Below are 24,954 nucleotides of genomic sequence, written 5' to 3' on the forward strand. Positions count from 1 at the left end.
TTTTTTTTTTTTTTTTTTTTTTCAGTTCCTTCTTTTTATTAATTTATACACAACTGCTGTTTCCTGGTTTGTTGAAGCAGCAAGTCAGACAACACTTGCCATGGTAATGTCTGTCAGAGTGGCTGGCCATGAAAACCCCAGCACCACATTCATCAGGACTCTCAACAAAGCCGACTGATGTTGGCATTTTCATCCACCTTATAGTACAGCCAGCTTAACCTTCTTCCGCTTATGCTTATTCTTCTTGGGTGTGGGGTAAGACTTCTTCCTTAGGACCACCATGAATTCTCAACACAAGATGAAGGGTGGACTCCTTTTGAATGCTGTAGTCAGACAAAGTACGACCATCTTCCAGCTGCTTACCAGGAAAGGTCAGCCTCTGCTGATGAGGAATTCCTTCCTTATCCTGAAGCCTGGACTTAACATTTTCTGTAGTGTCCAACGGTTCAACCTCGGGCTCGATGGTCTTCTCCGTGAGGGTCTTCACAAAGATCTGCATCTTGGCAAAGGCTATACCACAGATGGCGGACCGGAAGGCCAGGTTCTTTTTTTTCCAATATAGTTTCATGCTTCCCACAAATCTGCTGATTCTACATCCTAATCCACATACCCCCTCCACCCGCACCTTTCAAGAACCTCCAATTAGGAACCAGCTGTGTTAACAGCAGTTGGTTCAGCTCTGCCTGCTGTGCCAGTTTCCTTAGTGTTTGTGTCCAGTCTTCTGAGAACAGTGTTCATTCTTCATCTGGAACGGTTCCTCAACCCCTCCCTTAGCCTGTCTCAGTCCACATGCACTACTGTAACGTAATACCGTGCGCCGCGTGATTTGAACACCTTAATTCTGTGTGTATGGATGGCTTGCCCTCCTCCTGCCCCCATGCCCCTGTCTGTCTGTGTGCACCTGGTGCCTGTGGAGATCAGAAGAGGGAGACACATCTGGAGTTACAGATGGCTGAGAGCCACCATGCTAGAGCTGGGAATCAAACCCAGGTCTCCTGGAAGGGCAGCCAATGCTCTTACCCACTGAGCCATCACTCTAGCCCCAGAATGGATAATTTAAAATTCTTTAAAAATTTTTAATTAGTCTGTGCTCGAGTGTGTGTGTGTGCATCATGTGTGCACATGGGGTCAGAGGGCAGTTTTCAGGAGTCCATTCTCTCCTGCCACATTGTGGGATATAGGGACTGAAGCTAGGTCACCAGGCCTGTGAACAGCCACCTCTACCCATCCAGCTGCCTTGATGGTGAAGGCTTAAAAAAAAAAAAAAAAGATTTCCTAAGGCCTAGACCAACATGCTGAGAGGTTTGTGGTCTGACTGGGGCACAGCTTATGCTTCTAAAAATGACACCCTGAATTCAGCGTCTTTTCAAGGGGAGGAATTTCATGTCTTTATATGGCAAGAGGAAAAAGGGAGGCAGAGGTGGAAAGCTCTCCCAATGGCAGCACACTGGGAATCCATTTCATGTTTGAGTGGGACACAACTGTCCCAGACTTGGAGGACACATACTTTTTGTCTGTGTGTCTATTTTGTTGTCTGGACCAGCCATGCCTTAGCTTCTTGGAGGCAGACATCAGAACAAAATGGGGGTTCCCTATTGGTGCATCATTCTAGGAGGCTCATGGTGTCCTGTCCACCACTGGTCATTGAACTTTAACCATCTGGTGAGGTGGTGTTTGCCAGGTGTCTGTGCTGTAAAGCCAGTTCTCCACTTTATGTCTGGCTAGCAGATCTAGACAGGCATTCTTCTGTGGTGCTGATACTCCATTCTTTCTCAAACATTCACCTGCCAGTCTTAGCATCCATTCTTTTTTTTTTCCTTTGTCAGCCACCTCTAGTGATTGTTATTCTGTGGTTACCTATTTCCATCATTCTTCTACAGGAAGATCTTTCCTTCCTGTATCAGCTAGTCATCGAAGGGAGGAAGGGCTTATTTTGGCTTACAGTTTGAGGGGACATAGCCATTGTGGCTGGGAGGGCATGGTGGCAGGCGCATGCGGTGGCCTCCAGTCAGGAAGTCTGCAGAGAGATGAATGCTGGTGCTCAGTTCATTTTCTCCTTTTGACTCAGCCAGGGCCCCAGTCCATGTGCTGCCCACTTTATGGGGAGCCTTTCCAGCTCAAGCAGACCTTTCTGGGAACTCACAGACACACTCAGAGGTGTTCCTAGTGTCTATGCCATCATGTTTCCTGTGTAGTTTTTTTTATTCATTTATTAATATTTTGTTAAGGAATTTCATTTTGGGCAGTGGGTTGTAGTCTGATAGTCTTATTATTATTATTATTATTATTATTATTAATGTCCAAATTATCATACATTTGAACAGTAGGACACTTTTCAAAATGTCTTATTTTATTTTTTTTTTTGAGACAGGGTGTATGTAGCTTTGGCTGTCCTGAAACTCAGCGTGTAGACTAGGCTGGCCTCAAACTCATAGAGATCTGCCAGTCCCCCAGCACCCTGAGCTCTGGCATTAAAGATATGTGCCACCATGCCCAGTTCCTTTGCCTTTTTAACAAGTTCCTATTACCCTCATTGATCACTTTTTCCTATTTTCTGTTACAAAAGAAAAAGATGTTCTGGATTCAACTTGCAGACTTGACCACTTCTCCAAGGAGCCATGTTCCTTTAAAGAAAGTACATATGCACTTCCAGAGGATAAGGACTTGTACTTAGCATGTGGCCACTGGGTATCACTGCTTCTAGGTCCACAGGCTCCATAATTGTTTTGGTATATGAATCTGTATGTAGGTATACATATCTACTGAATTTGTAGTGAAGCTACTTCAGCAATCCAAGGGGGATCTTTCGAGTTTCCTGCTGCATTTGCAACATTCGCCTTAAACAGTGAAAATCCATTTTTCATCTTCCTGGAGGTTTTTATTTGCTCAGTGAGCACATTAGTTAAGGCTTTTTAGAGAGACAGAACCAACAGGGTATATATGATTTGTTTGAGACAGGTCTTGCTTTGGAGGCCAGGCTGGCTTTGAGCTCACTGTCTTCCTCCCTCAGCGTCCGATGCCGGGACTACAGGTGTGCACCAACATGCCCAGCCTATATATAATACTTAAGTAGAGACTTATTATGGGAACTGACTAGTGATCATGGAGGCTGGGACGCCTTATACAAGCTGGACAACTGGGAAAGTGTAAAGTGTAATTGTTGCCGACTACCAGACCGCATAACTGTCAGTCAAAGGATGAGGACCTGAGAAACAGGGTCGGGGTATTTCTCTGACCTCTGTGTGTGCATGCGTGCGCGCGCGCGCGCACACACACACACACACACACACACACACACACACACACACATGAATGAATGCTTCCCTCATATTCAAAAAACAAAAAACAAAAAAACAACCAGCAACTAACCAGCCAGGCACAGCCTAAAGGGAATGCAAAGTAGTTGCCAACAAAAAGGATCCATCAATAGGGAACCTTGTTAGATTTTATCAGATATGTACTATGAACTCATTTCCAGGGATCGCTAGTTATGACAATTTCCCTTTTCTGAGCTGTGTAGATATTTCTTTGAAATGGGAACATTTTCTCCCAGAGGAGGCTCCTAGGAACAAAGTGAATAGGCTCAGAAGCTCAGAAAAACCCCAGGACCTGAGAGGCCCCTCCCAGTCATGTGAGCAGTGAACTGCCAGGGCAGAGGAGAGTCTTGGGTGCAGTGTTTACAGGGGAGCTTCAGCGCCACTGCTCTCATGACTCCTGCCACCCATGCCTCTGGCTCAGGGAGCCAGCCCTGGTGGCACCCTTTACGTTGGCAGTGCCCTTTCTGCAACAGTTTGCTCCCAGCTCCTCAGGAAAGGTCACACATGAGTGTATTTCATTTTCTGTAAAACAAGGGGTTCGGGTTCGGGTTAGATAATGGATCCACAGAGCACACAGTGATGCTTATTCTCAAGTATAGAATTAGAAGAGAAACATGGCTCATGCCTGTCACTCTTTGAAGGTAGAATTTTAATGCCATGTGGAGGAAAAGCTCGTCAGAAATGGTAATCACTATATCAACAATCTGAAGGCAAGATGCCACTGTTCTTTTCTTCTTTTGATAATGAAGGATGGTACTTTCTTGTGCCCAGGACTGGCCTGCAGACTGGCAGTGGGGACCTATATGTGGTCATTAGAGAGCTGACCATGGTCCCAGGTCAACTTAAAAAAGATTTTATTTATTATGTATGCAATATTCTATCTGCATGTACACCTGCACACCAGAAGATACCAGATCTTTTTATAGATGGTTGTAAGCCACTGTGTGGGTGCTAGGAATTGAACTCAGGACCTCTGGAAGAACAGTCGGTGCTCTTAACCTCTGAGCCATCTCTCCAGCCCCGTCCCAGCTCAACTTTAGAGGGAAATTTAGGATTTTTACCTTAGCACGCTGTCTAGACCCTCAGGCTCCAAAACTATTTCAGTATCTGAATCTGTCATGTATGTATACATGTCTCCTGAATCTGTATGGAAACTACCCAGTCAATCCAAGGGAGATCTTTATAATTTTTTGGATCTTTTCTGTACTTTACCATGTCCACAAAGTATGGGCCAAGAGCTGGGCAATTATGTCTTCCTGGCACTGAGTGACACCCACTCATGGCTAAGCCATTGGGGTTCTATGGGTAATGTTTGTACCCCATGGCCCTTTTATTTTGAGCAACTTGCTATAAAACACAATCATGCTGTACTCTAGCCTGGAGGAAAAGGCTAGAGAGACTGTTGTATTCCTAGCTCTTAGTTTGGGACAAAACCAGTAGGAATGGGTGAAGGAGTGTCGTCAAATATGTTCCTTGTCTGAGATTCTTACTCTCCAGACTTGGAGGGTTTTACGCTGCTGGGTAATCCAGGAAGACTCCTTCTTGGGTTCTCCAGAGACGTGCTGCACTGCCATTATCTATGCACCTTTAACTGGCCACCTGCAAGTGTTTTCCCACGTTCAGATTTGAAGGTTTAAAAAGAAAAGATAAAGCTAGGTCATTTTCTTTTACCTTTTCTGAGATTGGATCTTGCTCTGTTGTCTGGACTGGTCTGTGACTCTTGGGCTCACGCAATCCTCTTGCCTCAACTTCCTGAGTACCTGGGACTGTGGGTGTAGGCCACTATGTCATATTAACTATGTTAAGGCTCAAGCTCAGTTGGTACTGTGTGCGCCCAGGTTTGATACCAGCACCATGTAAAACCAGGCATGGTTTTGCATTGGATGTCCTTCCAGCACTTGGGGAGATGGAGGCATTTGGGAAGTCCAGCCTTCTTTGGGCCACACAGGAAGTTCAATGTCAGCCTGGGATACACAGGCTTTGCATAAAGCTTGATGTAGCTGTATTTTCTCTCTTAGTAGTTTAAAGGTACTGGATTGTTTCCTCTTGGGTTAGGGCAGCCCTGTGTCTGGCTGTGGCCTTCTCCTCTTCTCAGTGGGCTGTTTAGTCTCATGTGCAGAGGTGTCCACATTCTCAGATGGGCTGCAAAGCTGACCAGACTCTGGGCTGTGCAGTGAGAAGAGCAAGCCAGGGCAGTGTGCATGGATAAGGAGACCCTTGCGCTGCTCTATCCATCACCATCTTGGCCAAGTTCGCAAAGCTCCTTGCACTCCATTCTTCTTGTGAGGGGAGCTGTTGGGAGTGGGGTTAACTTTACCCCAAAGGGTACTGGCCTTTGTCTGCAGCTTTCAAAGGCAGCAGACATGCCGCGATTATTCTGCCTGATCAGAATGGCTTTCCATTCTCATGGGGACTGGGGCCATGTTGGCTATACCACACTGATAATATGGTTTGGGGGAGGGGACTTGGGATTTAGTGTCAACTCTATTCCTGGAGGGATACTAAGACCAGACTGTGTTAATCACATGATTAACTCTCAAGATACAGGTGAGCTGCCTCACATACTGCCAGGCAAAGCCAGTGCTTTGGCTGAAGGTCAAATGGGTGCAACTTGGCCACTAAGGGCCAATCCCATCTCCTGTCGATTGTCCTAAACTCCTCAGCCGCTGTCCTAAACTCTAATGCAGAGCACATCCAATTGCTCATCTTGCTAAGACTCTCCAGGAACACCTCATGCCTGACAGCGCATAGGGACTCCATCTGAGGTGCGGGTGAGCACAGGCTGCTGCAGCCAGCCAGTCTGCTGCAGCCAGCCAGTCTGCTCCTTTGGCAGTGGGGCCTTGCTGAGGGGCCCACACGGCAGGCCTTTATCTAGCTCCTCAAACCCACCATGAAAGAAGGAAACTTGCACTCTCCCAGCAAGTACAGTCACCAAGGAATCTCCTGAAATCTGATGGCACTGCAAAAAGGCCTGCGTTCACTCAGCAGTAACACTCACTGTTGACTGGTGTGGTGGCGCACATTCTTAATCCTGGCACTCGGGAGGCAGAAACGGGCAGCTCTCTGTGAGTCCAGGGCCAGCCAAGGGTACATAGCGAATCCCTGCTTAAAAAACAGGCTCCCTGCCCCCGCACCAACACTTACAGTTCCCACTACCCCTTGCTGCAGCTCAGCACCACTGGCCGCTTCGTGTGGCTCCAGAGTCAGGCTTGATTTTGTGCGCTGTGTGGTGTCAACATTTGGATTTTCAGGAGGCTTGGGTCTCAGTCTTATTTCTCACTTAGAAGATCGACCGCCTGCTCTGGCACTGGCCCTGTAGTCACCTTACAAGCTTTTAAATGTTCTTATTCCAACCATGCTGGGGACAGCTTTAATGGGAATCCAATCGTCCTTGTTGGAGTGGAAACTATGGTTAGGGTTAGGGCTCCCGAAGGTAATGGCGGAAGACAGAGGAAGGGAGCTCAACACTGGGCCACTGGCTTCAAGACACCTCTGAAGTCATCAGTAGTTTAAGGCAGACATCTCCCTACAAGATGCGGTTTGAAGACAGAAATGAAGATGATTTAATAATGTCTAGGTTGGGAATGTGCCCGCACACAGCATCTGTGTTGTGGTTCTCAGCCTGTGGGGCGTGATCCCTTCCGGTGTTAAGTGACCCTCTCACAGGGGTGGCCTAAGACCATTGAAAACACAGATATTTACATTCATAAGAGTAGCAAAATTAGTTATGAAATAGCAAAGAAAGTAATCTTATGGTTGGGGGGTCACCATAACACGAACTATACTAAAGGGTCACAACATCAGGAAGGTTGAGAACCACCAACATATGGGGATCTAGTCCCAATGGATTACGCAAAGTCCAGGGCTCCCCAGCTCCCCTGGCCCTCCCCACCTGGCTCCTGGGGTTCCTTGTGCCCTTTCACACTGAAGGCTACCAGAAACATCTGTCCCTGCCAGGTTTTATCACAGAACCTGAGAAGATGGGTCAGGACTCTCTAGTCTAATAACTGCTTTGTTATATATAGAAGTTTTAGCTCTGCCCAGCTTGTATTTGGTGAGTTTCCCGCAAGCATAATGCACTCTGATTTGGCCTTGAACTGCATATGACCAGGAAAACTTGGGGAGAGAAAGATATATTCTAAGTTTCTTTCATTTTGAGACAGAGTCTCACAGAGCCCAATCTTGCTGTGAACTTCTGACCCTCCCGGCTCAGCCTCCCAAGTGCTGGGATTCCAGATGTGGGCCACCATGCCTGGCAAATTCTAGTTTTCAACGTACCACTGTTCAGAAGGTTCTTCAGAATTCATGTGTTTTTTAAGACAGGGCGTGATGAGCCAGGAGGCCAAGGCCGGAGGATCACTGCATGTTTGAAGCTATGTAGTGAGTTAGAGCAGCCTGAGCCACACACATCAAGACTCCGTCTCAAAACACCAACCAAACAAAAACCCCTAAAAACATAATGCTTTTGTTTGTAAAAAGATGTGAAGGAGATGGTGGGCTGAGTCAGGGAAGGATACCTAGTTTCCATTGGGGTGGGCCAACCTCTGCACGCAAACTGCAAACCCAAATTTAATAACAACCCATTTCTCCCCCACCACCCATGTAGAACAACATACATTTAATTGTGAGTGGAATTTCTGATATTTGAAAGTTCCATGTTAGTATTAGTAACATAGAGTCAATGAGAACAGAGGCTAATGTGTTGCTTTTTAAGGGCTGAGATTTGGTTTAGCATGTTTGAGACTTTGCTTAGGTTTACATAAAAAACAGCATCCTGAAGCACATTGAGGCATGGACTGATGTCTGAGTTTCTTGGTTCTGTGAGGCATCTGCTGGATAGTCCATGCCCTCCTGTGCCCATGCCTCCCCTGATCCTGAGACTTCCATGAGAGTTCAGAGTGTCTCTGTCCAGAGTGTACAGACATCAGTTCCCATTGTTTACCCAGGTGCTTCCACAGCTTATCATCCTTGGGGCGCCCTAAGGGACCTTCCTACCTGTAACGGGTCCCGGTGCATGGCCTGTGCTGGCTCTGCTCAGTGCTGTGGCCCCTCTGCTGTGAATGGGAAGAGTGGCCAATGGTACGAGAATCATGATTAGCCAAAGGACGGTGGCATCTACAAGGTCAATGCCTGGGCTTGAAGGTGGTGTTGAGACGTACTCTTGGCCACTGCTGCTGACGTGGTGACAGCAGTTCTCAGGGAAGACCACGGAGCCCGTGGAAGCACTGCAGTTTCACCAGTGACTGGTGGCTGTCAATCACAGGGCGCCTCTGGCCAAGAATTCCTGCCATGTCCTTCTCCAGTTTCAAGACGGGAGGGCGAGGGATCTCAGAGGGTCACCACCCAGACCCAGGGAGCAGGAGCGCTACCCTCGACCCAATTCATGTCTTCTAACCAGTAAGCTGCTTCCAGGAGGGGTGCTTTCCTCAAACACCTGTGCCAGCAGGCCTCAGGCCCAAGCCCTCAGGCAGCTGCAAGGCCTCTACTGCTTAGCTCCTGCCAGAGGTGGGGCCAGGGTCACGGACTCTGAGGATACCCTTCCTGCCAGAGCGAGAACTCTTCCAGCACGTCTTCACAGCCATTATCAACAATGTCACTGAGGAGAGCAACGGGCCAGTGACAGCTAAACTCACCCTCGGCACCACTACCTACTCCATCCACTCAGTCGGGTATCCAGGGAGAACTCACTTCAGATTCTAAACACTGGGTTCTTATCCACACTGCCTCTTTAAAAGGCATGTCTGTGTGCCAAAAGCTGCTTCTGCTTTTTCTTCTCTTTTGAGACGGTCTCTCTCACGGCGATCTACCTGTTCTGCCTCCTGAGTTCTGAGATCAAGGGTGTGCACCAACACGCCCAGCCAGCATCTGCCTTTTCAATGTGGCTTCTAAGAGCCAAGATGAGGTGCTAATGGACAGCTGCACTCAATAGGGGGACACAGGACACCTGCTTCCCACCTCCAGCCACTGTCCTTGAGTGGTTGGTCTCTGACCTGACAGTTACAGTGTTTCAGAACCAGACTGCCCAACTCCATGGCTAAATTTAGTTTCATGATGAGCAATAAAATTCACATGTTCTTTATTTAGTCCATATAATACACCATTTTAAAGAAGTCTTTAAAATTAGATAAAAGAGCATATTAAATGGCAAGTGCATGAAGTCTTTCTTCATAAACAATGTCAAAACAAAAAAGTTTTGAATTACAAAATGTTAAAAAATATGTTGGTACTTAACATTTCACTAAAAGCATAAAGTTACAGATATTTTCTAAAGAAAAATAACTGCCACTTATCTATTTTTGCTGTTTCTATGAACTTTTTTAAAATTCTGTACATAGGACATTTTGTACAAAATACGAAGTCTACATTTTTATTACTTATTACCATAAAACAAAGATACAATGTATGTACAATGTTCAAAGGAAGCCATACAAAGCCACACTAGAAAGACACTTGAACTGTGACAGCTCTGGTGCAGATACATTTTGGAAAGAGTGAAGGTGCCAGACTGGAGCCACAAGGAGAAAACCAGTCACCGTTTCTTTTCAGCATGGTACTTTTTAAACCAGTCTGGTACAGAATCAACAGCGTGTCTTAACAATATACGAGTCGAACAATTAGCACAGGGAACCCAAGTACTAACTGGGGAAACTTTAATAGGCCAAAATAGTTAAGTAATACTCTTGTCAAAAAAAAAGTAGTTTCTCTCAAAACATTTTTTTTTTCCTTTTCCTTATTGGTAAATGTTTGTCTTCAATAAAGAGCAGAAATAAAACCTGGACCAGAAGATGTTCTGTCGTGCTGAGCTTCGCACAATCATCCGGACACTGATAGCTTGCTTTCCACGCAGGGCGAAGGAGTCTCATAGGACCTCTCACCACACACAGAATGCCCCACATCTGGGCTATCTGAGACTCTACCAGCTAAAGACGAGAGTTCAAACAATGGGGTATGAAAACACAGAGACGCTGCTTTATACAATAAAAGCACCCTTTTTCCCTCAAAAGGAGAAGGCATCTCAACTTTTTTTTTTAAAATAGATTTCATAATGGTAAGTGGATAGATACTTGTCAAGTTTCTCAGGAAGTTTCTTCTCACCCAAGCGACCAACCTGTCCCTCGGCTGGGGCCACCTTTCTGTTTGGCTGTGCTGGCTCTCCCTCTCCTCAGGTGCCTTTCTTCCCTGCTCTGTGGAGTGAGCATCAGCAGACACCTAAGGGGACCCAGAAGCAGGCTCTGAGGCCACATGAGAGCAATGTCTGATTTCACAATTTTTTCACGGATACACAAGACCACGATTAAAAAACAGATTTTAAAAGAAGCCACGTGTTACCATATCTTACGCATCAAGACTTTTAACACTAAGTTATATATGTGCTGGAGACAAGAGAAACTAGTCACTGTTCAGCATTGCGTACACATCTCAAGTAGCTTTCAAGGAGGATAAATAAGTCAAAGTACTGGCCACCCTGAGAGAAATAAAGAATAGACAAAGCACTAGTTCAAGATTTTTCTCTTGTGCTATTCCATCTAAAACAGAAGCTTAGTCCATGCAATAAGTCTATGAAGCCTGTAGCAGCATGTGAAAACTGGCAGACATTGCACTTTTCCTTATGAGCTTCGTAATGTGTGCTTTTTCGACAGAAAGGCTCACTGAGGGCACCCCCATGGTGTGGCCTGCCGTACACCCACAGGCAGCTGCAGTCTGCAGTCTGCAGTAGGCCAAGTGGCTTAATTTATTGTAGCTTTCTACAAGTGTGGAATTCTTAGATCCTATCATTTTATCAATTCAAGAGCCTTGTTGAAGGATAATGTGTAAATAGATGAAAAACTGATTCCGCAAATAAAAACATGAACACATAATTTCAACATTGCGATTCTGGTCAAGGTGGCCTGAGAAAGCACTTCCCAGAACTTTCTCCTCTGAGCTTAGGTGAGACTCTGGCCTCTACAATGGGCTATGAGATATGGCTTTCGGTAGACACTGAGGGAGCAGGATATGGTGTGCATGCTGTTAATCAAAGGAAAGAAACACCTTGGAAGGCCTCAGTGCTGAGGGCTGTTGGCCACTTTTCCAGGAGGCAGTTAGAATGTGAAAGCAAAGGATCATTTGTGAGATTTAACCAACAAACACAAGCTGCTGGCACGGCAGTCACGGAAGCAACACCACGGGCTGTAACGTCGTGAAGAGGAGGAGATACCTTTTAAAGTGTTCCTCTGATCTGAGAGCGCATCGGCGCCACCACGGAATACCTCTGTTAGAGGCACAGGCTCCGCTGGGTGGAAAAGAAGATGATAACCAGGGTGCTTTCCTACAGCTCTGACTTTGGATCAGTCTTACTCGGGGCAATGCTGGGGTGGTGACAGCATGGTGAGGACACAGCACTGGCCCCTGGCTTGGCCAGCAGGGCCAGAGAAGCCACCATTGTTTGAACTCCTAATCTCGGGCGGAGGCAGACGCGAGTTATTGCCTAGAGAACGGGCTGGAGGAAGTTTTGACTGTGAGTGTAACTGATTGGTATGGCACAAACATGTCTTTTCTACAGCATCCAGAAGAGAAGTGCCAGGCCCCGCTCAGCACGCTGCTCCAGAGGCTAGCGCCCATCCTGGGAGACCAGCCCACCGGCTCTGCAGTGAGCTTCCAAGGCTTTCTCGGTGTGGGGGTCCTGAGGCAGCTCGGACTTGCGGCGCACAAGGGGGCGATCCTTCTTCAGATCCTTCTGTGCCTGGAATCACAAATGCAACCCAGTTGGCTATGTGCTAGGCTAACTGAGGGGAGCTCACTTCTGAGTTAGCAGTCAGAGGCAAGTATGAGGCAAGCAAGATCGTGGACGTGCTGCAGCCTCAGCGGGCTGCAGGAAAGGGCCCGTTTCTTACTCGTTCACCCCAGATATCTTACACACATGTAATGACTGTGGGCAGACTGGTGAGCAATGGTGGCTTTAGGATTCCACAATGTTAGTGTTTGCAGAGTTCTCCAATTTTTAATGACTCCCCTAGGTATCCTCCGCTCGCAAAACATCATCAATGTCACTTTATGACCCTGTCTGTTACACATTTCAGAAAGTAGACCTTTTTTTTTTTTTTTTTTTTAAAAAAAAGGGGAAAACAGAATGAATGAGAAATAAATTAGATTTAAAACAGTGAGAGCTAAAATGTCCACAAAAAGTTCTAAAAAAATTTTTTTCCAGTAAGAGGTGTAAGAGGTGTTAAATGGGTCATGTCATGTAGCTGAAAAATTATACCCAGAAAAGCCATTTACATGGAAGTTTCTAATACTGAGTCTGAGAAATAAAACTTCCTTTTCTTTTCCACTCTCTTTCTGAAGTTCAGGAACCCAACTTTAGCAGGAGTATTTAGATTGTTTGTGCACATATATATGTATTTTGAGACAGGATCTCATTACATAGCCCAGGTTTCCCTTAAATTTATTATCAAGTTCAGGCTGGCCTTGACCTCATGGGCAATCCTTCTGTCTTAGCCTCCCAAGTGCTCGGGTCATGAACATGAGCCAGCACGCCTGGGGCTTTAACTAACCGTATCTGCAGAGAATGGGCCAGAAAGGATGCTCTGTGCTGAGCGTCCACCCGGCTTTAATGGAGGCCGCTGGGATAGCACCAGTGCTCTGCAACCCAACAAAACGCCAACTCAGCTGTCCAAAGGCAGGGTGTCGTGAGGAGACTGCAGGCGTCCAGCAGTACTCTTGGACCTGCGCTGCTTAACCCCAGCTGTTTTCCTTTCCACCCAGCGTCTCCAACCGAAAGAAAGTAAACCTCCGTGGTGCAATTTAGAAAACCCCAACTGTTTGAAGCCAATTATGTGGCAACAGGAAGCGCATGCGTGAACGGCTGCTCTGTGTGCAGAAGCCTGACTTCCACGTGATGACAAGACCCACTCCTATGCTCCGGTGGGAAGCCTGAGTGTCACAGTTTGGTGTTTCTTAGCAGGGCTGTCGGTGGAGGTACCTGTGAGAGCAGCAGCAGTGGGGGCTCAGCATCTTCTGGCACTAGGATGGCTTCTAGCTGTCACCTGAACCATGACAGTCAAGACGGCGAAGGAAAGCTTTATGATCTTCTGGCTTAGAAACCAGTGGGAGATGGCGAACCTCACCAGTCCCCATGCTTGCAAGTGAGCATTTACCAATTCGAGAAGCCCAGGCTGATCAAATTCATGGTCCTTCTGCCTCAGCCTCCCAAGTGCTCAGATTTTGGGTGTGCACCACCACAGTGGACACCGGAAGAGTGCTTTATTGTTAACCCACCAGAAACTTTGAAGGTAAGATTCTACCCTGAATTTTATGTCCACCTTGAGGCAAACCAACATTTTAAAACACATGAATTAGGTAATTACCTCTGACATAGGTATGTTAACAGACAGACTATAGCGAACCCTTGGAGCTGGCAGTGAGGGCGAATTGAGAAAACAGCTGGCTGGAGCTTCTGGCACACACGACGGGCCTCTCTGCTTAGCATTGCGAAGAGATGCATAAAGCAGAGAAGACTGACAAGCCACAAGAGGAGCAATGAGAGAAACAGGAGGCAGCAAAGAATGAGACCTTGTGCAGATGGCGGTCTAGAGTAAGATCGGGGGAGACGTTGTGTAAGCAGCATGCAGGCAGGGTGGGTGGTGAGGAAGCAGGGGAGTGTTGGTGTGAGACAGCTCCAGGTGAGACACAGGAGCCCGGGCACTCGGGCAGATGCAAACGGCCAGTGCTGGAGGGTATGCAGAGGGCATGGGCTGGTACACAATGGCACATGCCTCCTTTACCTTGGAAAGCCATTGGGTTCAAACTTTAGAACTTAACATGGGCTGGAACTGATCAGTGTGCCCTTAGCTCTGTCTTGCCCATCACAAGCTGTGATTCACGGAAAGAGGGGAAAATACTTCATGTATGCCATGGTGACTCATCACACTTTCTTTGGTAGATACAAAGCCTTACGTATACTCTATGCACTTTACAAGGAGTACCTGCGCTGCCCACCTTCCATCTTTACACCTTCCTGACTTGCGTGGTTGACATTGATTTTCTCCCGACCAACTGTTAAAAATGAAAATTGTAAACATTTTAAGTGTCTCTGATATCAACGTTATTCAGATGAAACTTATACTCTTTTTTTGGGGGGGCGCGGGGGGAGAGTTCTGTATAGGTTACACATGTTCCACAAAAGAAATCCAAACAGTTCTAACAGGCAAAGCCTGTTCTCCACCCTCCAGCAATCAAATGCTTTCTTAGTATTAGTCTCCTGTCCCCAGCCTTCAGCAGGATCATCTTATTTACCTCCCACCCTGACCTGACTCAACAGTCAAATCCACTTAAAGAAACATGGAAGCTTTTTGGGAAAACAGTGAAAAATAAAACTGAGGGCCATGGAAAAAGTTCACACCATCAAACCCCAGACCTTAGTTTTTAGCGATAGCTTTGTTTGGTTTCTGAGTCTTGCTATGTAGCTTGGGCTAGCTTTAAATGTGCACAAATCTACCTTGGCCTGTGGAGTGCTGAGACCACAGGCTTGGGCCAACCACATCTGGTACTTGGTACATTCCTCTGCTATCATAACTAAGCATTTCAGGAGCATTATTCTAAATGTCAAAGAGGAGTTTTTAATTTCAAATATTACCTATGTGAGACTTAACTCCGTGTACTGGCTCAGTTTAGCCCATAGACATCTTGATGTTGGCAGTATTGTCTCTTTAACTCATGTAAGCTATTTTAGGTCCTCTGTGATTCCACAGCAATTTATCTTATCTTTTTATTCTTTTTCAAAGACAGGCTCTTTGCTAAGTAGCTCAGCTGGTTTCAAACTTGATATTCTCTTGCTCTGTCTGTATGCCATAGGAAATTCAGAATCGGTTGGTTTTTGAGCCTGGGCTGACCTTGAACTTTCGGTTTTCCTGCTTCCACTTCCCAAGTGCTCAGGTTGCAGGAGTGTGCCATCATGTAGGGTCCATGCTGGCCTGGGAATACACCCAGGCCTTCAGGCGTACTAGGCGAGCACTCTATCAACGGAGCTATAAGCCAGGCTCATCACTTTCTCAGGGGGTGCCGGGATCCTAACGGAGGAGTTACTTTGGGTAAACTGACTTCCCATGCACGGCATCTTCTGCCTCAGGAGCATGAGCCACAGAACTTGGAAGGGAAGGTGGAGGACTGACTTTTGAGGATTGCCAATTACAGAAAATTCAACTAGCTGATGTAATCTCAAGAGTCACACAAAGAGAGAGCAAATGTGCCATGGAGCCTCTCAGGGCAACCATACCATGACTGCTTAGAATCCCCAGCTGGTTTGACTAACAGTGATGGGTAGAGGATGGACGGCAGCTGGGAGGCTCCGTGGCCCCGGTGCCCTACGATGTCAGAGCCCACTTTTCACGGCAGTTTTGCTTAAGATGTAAGGTGAACTGGTGTGTGTTCTTGTTCCAACTGCTGAACGTGTAAAGAACAGGGTATAAGTTATAATGAATCATGACCAAAGCTGAAGGATGTGCTAAAGGAAAAATTCTTTTGAACTTTTAAACATTCAACATGCAGGAAATGGCTCACAAATCTTAAACTTCCTCTAAATTTTATATGGCCCAAGTGTATTAAAATTGAATAAAAGGTCACAAATTCCCAGGCGGGCTTCCCCATAGTCCAGGAAACTGGCTTTCTCAGATAAGCCACTCAGATGGGCTGCCACTGGCAAACTCAGGGCTGTACAACCAAAGGAAGGACCTTACTTCCTTCCAGAGTCACAAAAAAAAAAAAAAAAAAAAAAAAATCATGGAAAACTGCCTACAGTTAGAACACAAAAATACATGGGTTTTCTTTCTTTTCTATCCCTTCCTTTTTTTCTAGGAGGGTCTCACTATTTGGCCCAGACTGGCCTTGAACTCACAGTTCTCCTGCCTTGGCTTCTTGAGCTCTGGGATTACAGGCCTGAGTAACTATGCTCTGTTGAGTTCTTGATGAGATCTATTCTTTGCTAAGAATAACCCTTATGAGCAAAGTATGGAATTCAACAAATTCCCGACAGATAGTAGGTTGTCACTGAGTTTTTCCATCACATTTCTAGTATTTCCATATTTTGCTGAGTAGAAAGAAGTATTCATTCATCCATTTAAACACAATTTAATTTAAATGAAGGGGCTAAGGATGAACACAGCGAGTTCAGGAGCTGGGCCCTCCTTGCTCAGCACTCTAACAGGGAGCCTGACTCCAAATCAGACAGCCATGTTGCAATGGGGAGAAGAAACAGCCACACCCATCTTTGCTTATATTATTTACACATAAGACACGGCCTCCCAGGGCACCGTTACTAGCAATCAGGAAGAGATGCTGCTGCACCCTCTCTCCATGCCATTCCTGGAGCATTTCTGTGTGTTATCCTGGGACCACAGCCCTGTTCAGAAGGCTCCATGCAGACGTGGGGCTGGGGCTGGGGCTGGCTTGGCTGGCTAGACTGCCTAGTCTTGGTAATGCCACATCCTCGTTTATCAGGTGAATCAAACAGATTAGAGGCTGCTGTCTAACTGAGCTGCCAGGGACATCATGAGCTGTAAGCAGTGATGAGGGGTTTCCCTTCCACACTCTAGAATTTGAGGGCCTAGGGATCCTGTCATTGGTCAAAGGGGGCTAAAGTTACAAGTCAGGGTGACCATTACCTTTAGGTCCATTCAGGGTTTTGTTTGCGCATGCTGGGAACAGGGAGCATGCCAGAGGAAATGCAGGCTTTTAGGACCGACTCACAGAGGGGCTTGGTAGATCACCCTCTCTGAAACCTTTCTGTGTATGTTCTCAATTTGGCAGAAAGATGTTTCTGGCTCAGAATGGCTCTAAAGCATTGCATAGAGAGCGCTGTTACTGGAAATGCTGCAGGCACAGCTCCGGCCTGCCACTGGGGCCCCCACCTGGGTGTCCTGGGAGGTGAGAGGTGCGGCACCTGCTATGAAGAACTAAAGGGAAATGCCTGTGGACCAGCAGTGAGAGGGCTGCAAAGGGGGAAGTGAATGGCAAGTTGCTACTGCAAAGCTTTGGTTTTGCTCAAGCTACCACAGAGCATACGGGAGTTGGGATTCTGTTGCTAAGATAAATTAAGCAACAAACTGTAGGCAAAGGCTTAATTGTTAAGAACGTTTCTAGCAATCTAATCAATCTATAGACATTTGCCTAACAAGTGGCTACACTTTATAGCATTAGCAGAATTTGGACGGACCCGTCAGCACATCTGTAGTGGGCACAGCCCTGATGCGCGCAGTGCGCCTTTACCTGACGAGTCTCGTCGCTCACTGTCTTTTTCAGCATCTGCACATCTTCAAACTGAGGCCCATCTGTCTCCATTGCAACCGGAATGCTCATGACGCTGGCTTGACTATACACTGCGTACTGCAATGCAAAGCACGGAGTCACTGTCTGTTAGGTGCTGGGTCTGCACTCAGGGCCCTCGTCCTGCAGGGGGCCATTCGCCCACTGCCCTTCCCTGTGGCCCTCTTCCACAAGAAGCCTGCTTGCCCACAGATGAAGCCTGTGGGCTGCTGCCTGGGAGGTGCTGGAAACGGGCTCACCCTCCTGCAGTCTAGGCTATGGGAGTGACCCCTCTGCTGGCCCCAAGATCACTTTCACGTCTTCCTGAGTCTACTTCAAGCCAGTCAGTCTACAGCCCTTTGTATCTCTGGAGGCAAAGCACTGAAGGGAGACTGTCCCCAGCAGACGCTGTCACTGCTTACCCTGTTCTCTGTACACAGCCTGTCAAGGTCCCCTTTCTTGCCCCCAGCTCTCTTTCCTCGCTTCTTCACATCCATCCTGGGCAGCTGGCCCCAATGCTCCCCGTCATTCCATGTCCCCAGTATTTTCTTAAGGTTTTAAAGCTTTCAACACATCTCTATACTCTACTTGCCACCAAAGCTAACACAGCCTGGACTATTGCTGGGATCCCTCTGACCTGGCCCTGTAGTCAGGCCTGCTCTGTCCTGGGGGCCTGTGCTCTCTGCTCCCTTCTGCTCCGGGGCATCAGGCAGCTAGAATAACAGGTGGTCCCCACCTGCCTGTACCACTGACTCCAGGCTTTGTGAGCGGAGGGATGTAGTCACAACCTGCTAGCTACTGCCATGTGCTCTAGGTGGTAAGGCCAGGGAGGGGCAGAGTCAGTGCATACTGCAGGTTGGAGGCCCCGCTCCATTCTTCCGTGGCAATATATGTGCTGCATAGATTCCCCAAGCCTGGGGGGGGGGGGCTGGGCCTTGTGTCCAGGCTTACGGCCACCCACATTCCGGACCTCAGCCTCCACCCCTTCTGGCTAGAAGCTCTGCTCAGCCCAGTCTGCTTCCTGTTCTTAGTTCTCCAACAGGCTGCCTCCTGGACATTAACCATGTGTTCAATTTACCCTCTAGGCTGTGCACTTGTAACCAGACCTGGCACTCGGTTTCTTCCTACAGTGGGCCCTCCTGCCCTTTGTGCTACACGCTCTGCTCAGTAGCCTCTTTTCCACATGTTCCTCCGAGAGTCAGTCCCCTATGGGCCTGGCCCTCCAAGCATACCATGCTGCTGCTGACATCATACAAGAGCTTTCTAAACTGCAAGTCCACCTGGCCACTTTGCTCCTTACATATGTATGGAGAGATAAAGGCAGACGGCTTGTGCCCTCTCTCCAGTATTATCACAGCTCCCCCAGGGCCAGCCCTGAGTTTCTATAGTATTTTCTGACTTGCCTGGGTCTTGGGCCCTTGCCTCAAATGACATGCTGTGTCACAACTGTGAAGCCTGGGCCCCCCACCCCAACACACAAATCCTCATCCCTTCCCAGGGCCATTTCTTTCTGAACCTCCACACAGACATGAGTTACACCTTCTGAAGTCTAGAGCAGTCCCCAGTTGTGTGCTCTGGCCTAGCTGCAGTGCCCCCTTATGTACCCTGTGCTTCTAGATGGCAGTCTGCGTTTGGCTCTCATAATTGTATCACTGGAAATGTCCAGTTTGCTTCAGGACACACAGCACCTTGTCCTCTAGACACTCAAAGTCAGGTGGGAGAACAGAGGAGGAATGGAGGCCTACTGTGAGACAGCACTGGGGACTGTTTAAAGCACATGCTTCCTCTTCTTCATATTCCAGGACAAACCCAGTGTCTTCCACAGATGCTGTACAAGGACTGGAGAGGACCCCGTGCCATTGGCCGTGCTGGCTCACAGAAGACCAAGCCCACTCCCACGTGGCACAGGCAGGCTTCCCATGAGGAGTACAGGCCTTCAAGAGGCCGCAGCTCACAGGGGGACAGAGTGCATAGGCCTTCACCCGAGGTGGAGGACGTGGGGCACCACCCCCTGCCACAGCCCAGCTGCAGCTGTACCTCACAGAATCACGTCTCCCTCACACAACATCCCCGCTGAGGAAGGGGCGTGGGGGGTGGGTGGGCAGTAAGACGCCCTAGAGTCGATTTGGTGGGTTAGGAGAAACACATCCATTTTGGAAATGACCAGCAATTTAGAATGCCACACAAATCACGTGGCATGAGAACCTAGGGAAGTGGCCACAGCTGCCAGAACTTGTCTTCTACCAACTTCCTGATCCCTCCTTCAGCTGCCTGGCTGGGGCTCTTCACATTTCTGAGCAGACAAGACACTTGCTTGGACTGTAAAGCAGGGTGTGCTTTGGGAAGCTGTCTCCCCAGACACCAGTGAATAGTGAATTATGGGTAACCATCCTGTGGACAGTGAAGCTGCAGGTTCACTCTAAGGCTGATGTGATGTGGAAACTGCTTACAAACCCACACAAGCTGTAATGCCAAGCACTAAGTGGAAATTTAGGAAAGGCTTTTCTGTCAAGAGAACAAGTTCTAAGGCATACTTCCAGCTCCGAGGTCTTAACACATGAAGTATTTTCCACTTTAGAGGCATTGTGTCATGGGTCTGGGGCATGTGAACAAGACTCTTGATGACTGTCACAGATGGTTCCACACAGAGATGGGGGGTGAGGACAGTGGGAAGGGAGGTCACCAAAGCTCCAATGCTAAACACAGCACAGGTATGATATCACCATAGACAATTTAAAGAGAGATCAAAAAGAATAAACCAGGAACCTTTGCTGCAAGGCAGTGGCAAACCCAGGCCATGAGTGTGGACACAACAGCCAGCTCTATCATTTGTGAGTACAATTTTTGTGTAGTTTTTTCAACAGATTATTTCCATATTCTATGCAAAACACATCTTCCAAGGTTCTCCACCCCTTAGAGTGGAGAACAAAACAAAGCAAAAAAAAAACCAAAAAACAAAAAACCCAACCTTCCAAACAAGACCCCCAGTGCAATGTCGGCAAAGCTGAACCACCTAACCTGGCCCACATACCAGTGCTTCAGCTTCAGTTTCAACATGAGCCCTGGTATACATGCAGAGCTCTGTAATTACGCCACAGGCCTTAGAAGACCTTCTCTATAGCCTGCCAAGAGCTGCCAGGGAAATGTGGGCTACTTGTTTTAGGTGGAACCTCAGACCTGCAACAGACTGTCATTAAGTCTCCTCTCATCAAAGGGATGCGGGTCAGAATGCTGTTTCATAGGAAAATACACACTGTTATCTTCATGTATCATTTTTATTAAATGACAAAGATTAAAAAACCCACATCCAACTCACATAATAATTTATACACACTTCTCACCAAAAAGAAATACACTGTTTAGTAAGACATTTTCTTCCCTGGAGAGCTGAGAGAAGCCTGAGAGATCTTAGTGTGGAAAAGGTCAGACATTTCATCAAGTGGCTGTTACAATCAGACGCACACAGAGCAAGGAGAAAAGAAACACCCCAGTAACACTGATTGTTCAGACCAGCAGATGCAACACCCCAGTAACACTGATCGTTCAGACCAGCAGACACGATACCAAAGGACCATGATTGCAAAGCTGTCCCAGGGTCATGCCAGCCTAAGAGCTAACACTGGATGCAGGCCGCTGAGTTGCCAGCAGCTCTGGCAGATATGACCATCTGTGTCTCGCTTCGCCTTACGTGAGCATACTGCCATCAGCTAGGGTAGAGGAACGGTTAGTGTGAGCAGGGCAGAATTCAGTTAGTTTTTCAGCATACTTCATCTACTTCATACTTCATCTGTTTCATATATGAAAATAAAAAAGAAATATGGTTCAAGTGACAGCATCTATGACATTTGAGCAAGAAAGGACATTACAATCTTTGAGGTTACATCCTCGTTTTCTTTTTACCACATCATATCTTAATTTTAAAAAGAAAAGTCAACTCTGTGGTAAAAATTATGTGTGGCAAATAAGTACTTATACAAGAGGAAGGTTACAAAGTTGGAAAGTGTTTTTATTGCAGACATTTGCACATACAGTGTTAGTGACGTTGGCCTCCCTTTCTGGGGCAAGCCAGAGCCTAGTCATCAAACATTCAAGCAATGCCTCAACACTCCCGTGTTACTCTCTTTTTCAGTACCTGGGGATTCGCTTTGGCTAGATTCTCTATTTTAACCCATGCTTCTTCTCGCTCTTTCATTTTTAGCTTCTCTCTGAAAAACAGTAAAACATCATTTGTATTAGGACAGAATCACAGTCAGGCAAGTTAGGGGTAAAGCATGGAGACATCAACAACACAGTCCTCGTTTCCAGGTACTTTCTGTCTTAGTCCACGTTGTACAGTGTGGCTCTCAACATGTGCAATGTGAAAAGAAACCTAAGAACCGGCCAAGAATTAGACTAAAGAGTTAAAAAAAGTAAAATTTTAACACGACTTTAAAACATTACCCCCCCCCACTCCGGCACCTCCTGCAAGTAGGTCTACTGTTCTTAGCCTGGCTGACTGCTGGTTTTGAGACCCACTGGCAGGCGGGGCTGCAGAGGCCAGAGCCAGCACCCCAGGGACGACAATATTCCAAGGGAGACCATAGCTGCTTCTGATTCCATTATTATCAGCACTGAATTGGAGCCACTTCACCCCCCCATCCTCAAAAGCATTATAGGTAGCTTTTGGAACACCATGACTCTACAGGAGGGGAAGAGCACCACCGGAGAGGTAGATCCTTAGATACTTGTCACACTAACCTTTGTCCTGTGTTAAGGGCTGAGACCTGGTCTGGCACAGCTCTCTACGGCCCTGCTACCCTGAGCACCACTGACTATTTTACCCAGCGTGGTCTGCTTTACTCCACCTGCCCTATTTTGGCAAGGATTTTCATTACATTCACTTCTATATTGCCAGGAACCAAACAGAGCCTGACATGCAGCCAGAAGTTACCAAAGAACAAAGAAATGGCAGTTGGCTAAACAAACACTCTCTAGGTTGTCTACGTTAGACACTTAAAAAAAAAAAAAAAAAAAGATTTATTATGTATACAATGTTCTACCTGCACTTGTGCCTACACTCCAGAAGAGGGCACCAGATCTCATTATAGATAGTTGTGGTTGCTGGGAATTGAACTCAGGACCTCTAGAAGAGCAGCCAGTGCTCTTCACCTCTGAGCCATCTCTCCAGCCCTACTTTAGCCACTTTTAAGTAGCAAGCAGAAAATAATCATCATCATCATCATCATCATCATCATCATCATCATCATCATCATCATCATCATCTGCTAATGGCTCACAGTGGGTTAGCAATGATTTTTTTTTTTTTCTCCTCTTTTTCTTCAAAAAGACAAGGTTTCACTATATAGCCAAGACTGGCCTTGAACCTGAAATAATCCTCCTGCCTCGGCCTCTGGAGTTGGGGTTATGGACTTGTGTTGCTATGCCTGGTCTAAAAAATGACGTAAGTAAATAAATAAAGTGCATTGTTATTATGCGGGTGTGTGTGGTTAATGCCATGGCCTGAGGGTGAAGGTGAGAAAACAACTTGTGGAGTCTGCTCTTTCCTTCTGTTTTCACACAGGTTCTGAGCTCGGGCATCAGACCTGTTTAGCAAGTGCCTCTACCCACCGGACTGTCTGGTCAGCCCTAGAGTGACTTCCTAACTAATCAATCCCAGGACTATGTGCCCAGCCTAGGGACAGAGCACCCCGATATCTAGACAGTCTCTGGGAGACACAGCCTCTGAAATCCTCATGAGCATAGAAGCAGTGCTCTGAAAAAAGCAAAGATAACTCAGGCAGTGAAGGGCGAGGACACCGGCTTTGGACACATGCTCTTTGGTGACAGGCCACCAACCTTTGCCTTGCTTCACCAGAGCAGAACAGGGTTTCTTTAAAATGAAAAAGTGTTTCTTCTGTACGACAAACAATGGTGGTGGAACATTCAGGGCTGTGGCGAATAAAAACCCACCCTGGAACCTGTGCGAGGTGCCACTTACTTCAGTTTCTCTGCTTTGAACTGCTGGGTACAGTCATCAAAGAGTTTTTGGTTCATCTCCATGAAGAGTTTCAGGGCATTGTATATCAAGCCATGTATAGTCCTGCAGAGTGAATGCCATAGTGAAAAATCAATGCTGGACCCTTGTCATCCTTCTCCGGCCTGTCACAGCCCCTTCACTAACTCTCCGGGTCTCCCTTATATCTGATGTCCTACCCGCAACAAACTCGCTAGGTTCTAATACAACCTGCTAGTTCTGACTCGGTCTGCTTTCTGAGTCAGGGCTTGCAGGCACCTGCCAGGCAGGGGAAGTTCCTAGGTAATAGCAGCCAAAGACACTTTGCCTGGAGACTGAACAGAAAATGTGGACTCCTGAAAAGAATCAGGGGTAAATTATTAAGATGGCAGTAATAGAAAGACTGTACTTAGGATGCTTTACAGAGGAAAGGAAAGCTCTGGCATTCACATCTGGCTAAAGCCGAGTATTAAGCTCAGCATCCAACACATCTGAGAGCCATGTGGAGTCCCATGCAAGGCATCAGAGAGCTTTCAATGGGTGAAGTGAAGCGACAGGGCGGGGACTGAACACCCCTCATTCCTCAGGCCGGCTAAGTCGCTTGTTCTCTCTCCCCTCTAGGTAGTGTCCACAGCAGGCTGGCCATGGAGTTTAATGGACAGGCTCCCCTGGTGTGTTGTGGGACTTGAAGGGCTACCTAAGGATTGGTGTGTCCACTGTGTTCCAGCAGGACTGAGTCCTTTGGACTTTGCGGTGACCTTCAATCTCCTTTGGAGGCTCCAGGAGAGGCCTGGAAGGTGCTACTGCTGAAGCCAGCAGGAAGACGGGTGCAGACAAATAGGCCTCTGTGCTGGCTTGGCAATGGGGGCAAGGAGACAATCCACACTGCTGCTGAACTTAAAAAGTCACAAATTGCTGGGTGGTGGTAGAGCACACCTTTAATCCCAGTGCTCAGGAGGCAGAGGCAGGTGGATCTCTTGAGTTTGAGGCCAGCCTAGTCTACAGAATGAGTTTCAGGACAGCCAGGGCTACACAGAGAAACCCTGTCTCAAAAACAACAAAACCCCCAAACTAAACCAAAAGTCACAAAGAAACTGATGTTCATTTTAAAAGCTGATGGTAAGTTTAGGATTCAACTCTAACTGCAGTGACAACAGGCATGCCCTATTTCCAAGAGATAGGAAGCTGAGAGCTCGCAGTTCCTACTTGTTCCAGTGGGTCTTTGAGTTGCGGTACAAGGATGGAAACATGATGGGCAGAATCTTTGCTGCGTTGTCACTGATTAAACTCATAATGTATTCATTGTTCCAGTAATACAGCGCCCGCTCTGCCACCTGAAAGACAGGGGTGCAGAAATATCGGTGATCT

At 47.2% G+C, this 24,954-nt stretch overlaps 1 protein-coding gene and 1 pseudogene across 9 annotated transcripts in view; both read right to left on the minus strand.

Moving 5' to 3' along the window:
• Positions 1–120: 120 nt before the first annotated feature.
• On the minus strand, positions 121–587 carry LOC129666038 (ubiquitin-like; annotated as a pseudogene).
• A 9,069-nt stretch (positions 588–9,656) lies between these two features.
• Positions 9,657–24,954, minus strand: part of Ppp2r5c (protein phosphatase 2 regulatory subunit B'gamma) — a 129,264-nt gene continuing 113,966 nt past the window's right edge. For 2 of the 9 annotated variants that reach the window (XM_055592720.1, XM_055592724.1), the window contains 5 exons: positions 24,793–24,920; positions 23,572–23,673; positions 21,727–21,799; positions 17,559–17,675; positions 9,657–12,039 (listed from right to left, as the gene is read on the minus strand). In XM_055592720.1, coding sequence (XP_055448695.1) covers positions 11,908–12,039; positions 17,559–17,675; positions 21,727–21,799; positions 23,572–23,673; positions 24,793–24,920 — 552 coding nt within the window. In that variant the 3' untranslated portion in view covers positions 9,657–11,907. Of the gene's footprint in view, positions 12,040–14,294; positions 14,352–17,558; positions 17,676–20,857; positions 21,382–21,579; positions 21,800–23,571; positions 23,674–24,792; positions 24,921–24,954 lie in introns of those variants that run through there. The other 7 variants (XM_055592721.1, XM_055592726.1, XM_055592722.1 and 4 more) reach the window with 5 other exon arrangements.

Source organism: Psammomys obesus, unplaced genomic scaffold (assembly GCF_907164565.1).
Source record: "Psammomys obesus unplaced genomic scaffold, mPsaObe1.curated_primary_1811, whole genome shotgun sequence".
Taxonomy (NCBI): Eukaryota; Metazoa; Chordata; class Mammalia; order Rodentia; family Muridae; genus Psammomys; species Psammomys obesus.